This window comes from Ovis aries, chromosome X (assembly GCF_016772045.2).
Source record: "Ovis aries strain OAR_USU_Benz2616 breed Rambouillet chromosome X, ARS-UI_Ramb_v3.0, whole genome shotgun sequence".
Lineage (NCBI taxonomy): Eukaryota > Metazoa > Chordata > Mammalia > Artiodactyla > Bovidae > Ovis > Ovis aries.
In genome coordinates this window covers 129,599,375-129,603,796 of record NC_056080.1, presented here as the reverse complement: position 1 = coordinate 129,603,796, position 4,422 = coordinate 129,599,375, and the positions used below count along the sequence as shown (strand labels likewise).

At 46.7% G+C, this 4,422-nt stretch overlaps 1 protein-coding gene across 1 annotated transcript; it reads right to left on the bottom strand.

Moving 5' to 3' along the window:
• Positions 1-1,948: 1,948 nt before the first annotated feature.
• LOC114111700 (late histone H2B.L4-like) lies at positions 1,949-2,448 on the bottom strand. The gene is made up of 2 exons (XM_042242362.1): positions 2,288-2,448; positions 1,949-2,198 (listed from the first exon to the last, which is right to left on the bottom strand). Exons 1-2 carry the CDS (start codon positions 2,446-2,448, stop codon positions 1,949-1,951), a joined length of 411 nt encoding a protein of 136 aa, XP_042098296.1.
• Positions 2,449-4,422: the final 1,974 nt, after the last annotated feature.

Here is a 4,422-nt window from a genome sequence, read left to right as displayed (position 1 = left end):
GCAGTCAAATACTTGAGGTAGAAGAAGAAGTCATCTCATTTCTCTTAACTGCTGAACATCCTCCTCCTCATTTTGATGCAAGGAGCTAGAGGCAAGTCCCACAAAAGAAATGGATGCATGCATGCGCGCTAAGTCTTTTCAGTTGTGTCCCACTCTTCGTGGCTCTATGAACTGTGGCCCGACAGGCTCCTCTGTCCCTGGGAATTACCCAGGAAAGAATACTGGAGGGGTTTCCATGCCCTCCTCCAGGGAACCTTCTCCATCTAGGGACAGAACCTGGGTCTCCTGTGTCTCCTGCATTGCAGGCAGGTTCTTTACTACCGGCACCACCTGGGAAGACCCAAGGAATTGAGGTGTGCATGCTAAGCCGCTTCAGTCGTGTCTGACTCTTTGAGACCCCATGGATTATAACCCGCTAGGCTCCTCTGTCCATGGGACCTTCCAGCAAGAATACTGGAGTGGGTTGCCATGCCTTTCTCCAGGGCATCTTCCCAATCCAGGGATTGAATCCATGGCTCTTCATTTCCCACATAAGAAGGCAGGTTCTTTACCACTAGCACCACCTGGGAAGCCCCAAGAAACGGATGCCTGTTCTTAAATCGCCATGGTTAAAAGCAGGTGCTTGAATGGAAAAACATCAGGGAAACTATCACCCCATGTTCCCTCTCCGTGTCTAGGCTGAGTGTCACAGGAAGGTTGCTATTTGTTCATCTCTCCTCACTCTACCATACGTTTGGCCAATTGCTTTGGCTCATGGGCTACCAGTCCCTCATTGGCTGCTACTGTGGAGACTGTGGCTACATTCTCTGTCACTCCACTATCCCATCATCCCTGCAAGTTTGCAATTCAGTCAGGATTTTTGTTTTCTTTTGTTTTCTTTTTTTTCTTTTTTTTTAAAGCAAAATGTTCTAGGTTGCAAACAAAAAGTAAGATCAGAGAAATCTGGATAAGGTGATTTCAAAAGATACGGCGCTTGATTCCAGAAATTTAGAATTTTCTTATTTTACACTGTGTTTGAGTCCTACTTTACACATGGAAGTGAATTGGGATTGAAGGAATAGAATGTGATTTTTATATCTGCTACTGCTGGTGCAGTGTTCAAGAATCTGACTGACAATGCAGGAGACGAAAGACACACAGCTTCTGTCCCTTGGTCAGAAAGATCCCCTGGAGTAGGAAATGACAACCCAATTCAGTATTCTTGCTTGGAAAATTTCAAGGAGATAGGAGACTGGCAGGCTCCTGTCCATGGGGTCAGAAAGAGTCGGACATGACTGAGTGACTGAGCTCACACACACACACACACACACACACACACACACACATGCACACACACACACACACACACTGCTCTGTGTGAGCCTGCCTGCTACCTTGCTTCAGTGGTGTTCGACCCTTTGCAGACCCTATGAACTGTAGCCCACCAGGCTCCTCTCTCCATGGGATTCTCCAGGAAAGAATACTGGAGAGGGTTGCCATGCCCTCCTCCCGGGGATCTTTATGACCCAGGAATGGACCCTGCCTCTCCTGCGACTCCTGCATTGCAGGCCGATTCTTTACTGCTGAGCCACCCGGGAAGACCACCCTTTTTTATCGGTTGCTATACCCATATAAAAATCTCTGGATGATACCTAAATTAGATGGGAGAATGAAAATGGAAAAGGCCAATGAAACTTTTAGGGACAGAATTTTGACCATAAAGATCCCTAAAATCACTGAGAAATCACGAATAGAAATAACCATTTAGGAAAGGGACGAGTTGCAACATGTTAAGAAAAAAGGACACGATCTTCCATCGAACAAATGACACAACAGACACATATTGAAGCAAAGTTAATGAGGTTTTTAATGTTTTCTTTGGGGTAGAAATGTTTTAAAGATTAAATGTAGGGCCTAAGGGGAGAACCCTTAAGTCTGGTTTGCGATGGTCAGACAGTCCCGGGGCAGTTCATCTGCAGAGGTGGTATCTGATGACCGACTTGGTGGCCTCGGACGTGGCATACTTGCCGAGCTCCCCAGGCAACAGAAGACGCACAGATGTCTGGATGTCTTCGGTCATGATGGTGCAGCGCTTGTTGCTGTGGGCCAGGCGCCCAGCCTCTTCGGCAATCCGCTCGAACATATCTTTCACAAACGAATCCAGGACGTTCACGGACTCACGGGAAAGACTCAGGCCTGTATGTACTTGCTTCAGCACCCTAGGGAAATAGGTAGCAAAGCTTGAGAAATTGCCCTGACGGCAGCGGCGGCGACGGCAACGGCGGCCCTTAGCTGTCTTCTGCTTCGCCTTTTTGGTTCCGCATCATTCGGCTCTGGTTTGGAGGTCTCTGCTTTCACCATCTCCGTTTCAGAGGGCTCAGTTTCGGAGGTGCTGGTTTCTATGGTGATCACGTCTTCCTCATGGCTGTCAGAGGATGGTTGCAACACGGCAGCGCCACCATTCTCCATAGTGCAGCCCAGAAGAACAGTGAGGCCGTTGAAGGCCGTTGGCCAAATTTATAGGCCCGGCTTTCCCTGACGTCACAGACACTGTCCATCTCTGATTGGATGCAAGGCAGGGAGGCCTGTTACTATGGCAGCTCATGTCCCGTGACACCGGACGTCCCACCTCCCAACTCCTGCCCTGCCCCTCCCCCATGTTTAACCCCCAGTCAGCCCATCTGCCCTGGTGGCTCTGATGGTAAACTGTCTGTCTACAATGCGGGATAGCTGGGTAGGATCTCTGGGTCGAGAAGATCTCATGGAGAAGGAAATGGCAACCCACTCCAGTACCATTGCCTAGAAAATCCCATGGATGGAGAAGCCTGGTGTCCATGGGGTTGCAAAGAGTCTGACATGACTGAGCGACTTCACTTTCACTTTCAGGCAAACTCAGTGAAAGCCATCTGAGTTAGAAAATGAAATAATCAGTTAAAGCTTCCTGAGAGAGTATGACAGTCCTCCATAGCTCCAGCTCTTTCAGGCTTCAGTGACTCAGGTCACTTGGTGGACATTTTACTCCAACACAGAATCTTCTCCTGGCTGACCTACAGTGGCATGAGCAGAATGTCCTGGCTTCCCTAGCAGAGTGCTCCTGAAAATCATAGGAATGAAATGCACAGCTATTATCTCCAGAATTTATCAAAACCAGTGATCAGTATGAAGAGAAGGACAGAATCCCATTCTCCAAATACAGAACACAAACAGAAATAGGAATCCTTACACATATACACTAAAAATATGTAACATTTTGCAAATTATAAATTATTGTCTTAAACCTTATTTAGGTCCCCAAATACCACACATACTGGAATTGATTAATGATTTATAGTGGTTATTTCTCAAAAAATGATCACTCTTATTGCTGAAAAGCCACTAGGGTGAGTTAAAACGCATAAAAAGAGAGAGAAATAAAACACCTAGAAATAAACGTACCGAAAAAGAAAGTGAAGAGGAACTAAAAAGCCTCTTGATGAAAGTGAAAGAGGAGAGTGAAAAAGTTGGCTTAAAGCTCAACATTCAGAAAACGAAGATCATGGCATCCGATCCCATCACTTCATGGGAAACAGATGGGGAAACAGTGGAAACAGTGTCAGACTTTATTTTGGGGGGGCCCCAAAATCACTGCAGATGGTGACTGCAGCCATGAAATTAAAAGATGCTTACTCCTTGGAAGGAAAGTTATGACCAACCTAGATAGCATATTCCAAAGCAGAGACATTACTTTGCCAACTAAGGTCCGTCTAGTTAAGGCTATGGTTTTTCCAGTAGTCATGTATGGATGTTAGAGGTGGACTGTGAAGAAGGCTTAGTGCTGAAGAATTCATGCCTTTGAACTGTGGTGTTGGAGAAGACTCTTGAGAGTCCCTTGGACTGCAAGGAGATCCAACCAGTCCATTCTGAAGGAGATCAGCCCCGGGATTTCTTTGGAAGGAATGATGCTAAAGCTGAAACTCCAGTACTTTGGCCCCCTCATGAGAAGAGTTGCCTCATTGGAAGAGACTCTGATGCTGGGAGGGATTGGGGGCAGGAGGAGAAAGGGACGACCGAGGATGAGATGGCTGGATGGCATCACTGACTCGATGGACGTGAGTCTGAGTGAACTCTGGGAGTGGTGATGGACAGGGAGCCCTGGCATGCTGCGATTCATGTGGTCGCAAAGAGTCGGACACGACTGAGCAACTGAACTGACAACTCCTATACAAAATGCTAGTCATTAGGTCAATTAAACACATTCATTTATTGTCTCATAATTGTGGAGGATCTAAGTCCAAATCAAAATTTCATCTGGGTTGGATCTTTTGCACGGTGTGAATGCATAAGGGGCCTTCTTTCCTGGCCACTTTCCTTGGCTTGTAAATAGCTGAAATCTCCCTATACCTCCCCACATTTTCTTCCCTATATGTACGTATCTATGTCTGATTTTCCCTTTTTCGGTTCAGT

What these genes read in the sequence shown, in the direction of transcription:
- LOC114111700 (XM_042242362.1), bottom strand. Translation starts at nt 2,448, where the DNA reads ATGGAGAATGGTGGCGCTGCCGTGTTGCAACCATCCTCTGACAGCCAT. An exon ending in AATGATGCGGAACCAAAAAG is followed by an intron (nt 2,199 to 2,287) that starts GCGAAGCAGAAG and finishes CTATTTCCCTAG; the next exon opens with GGTGCTGAAGCAAGTACATA.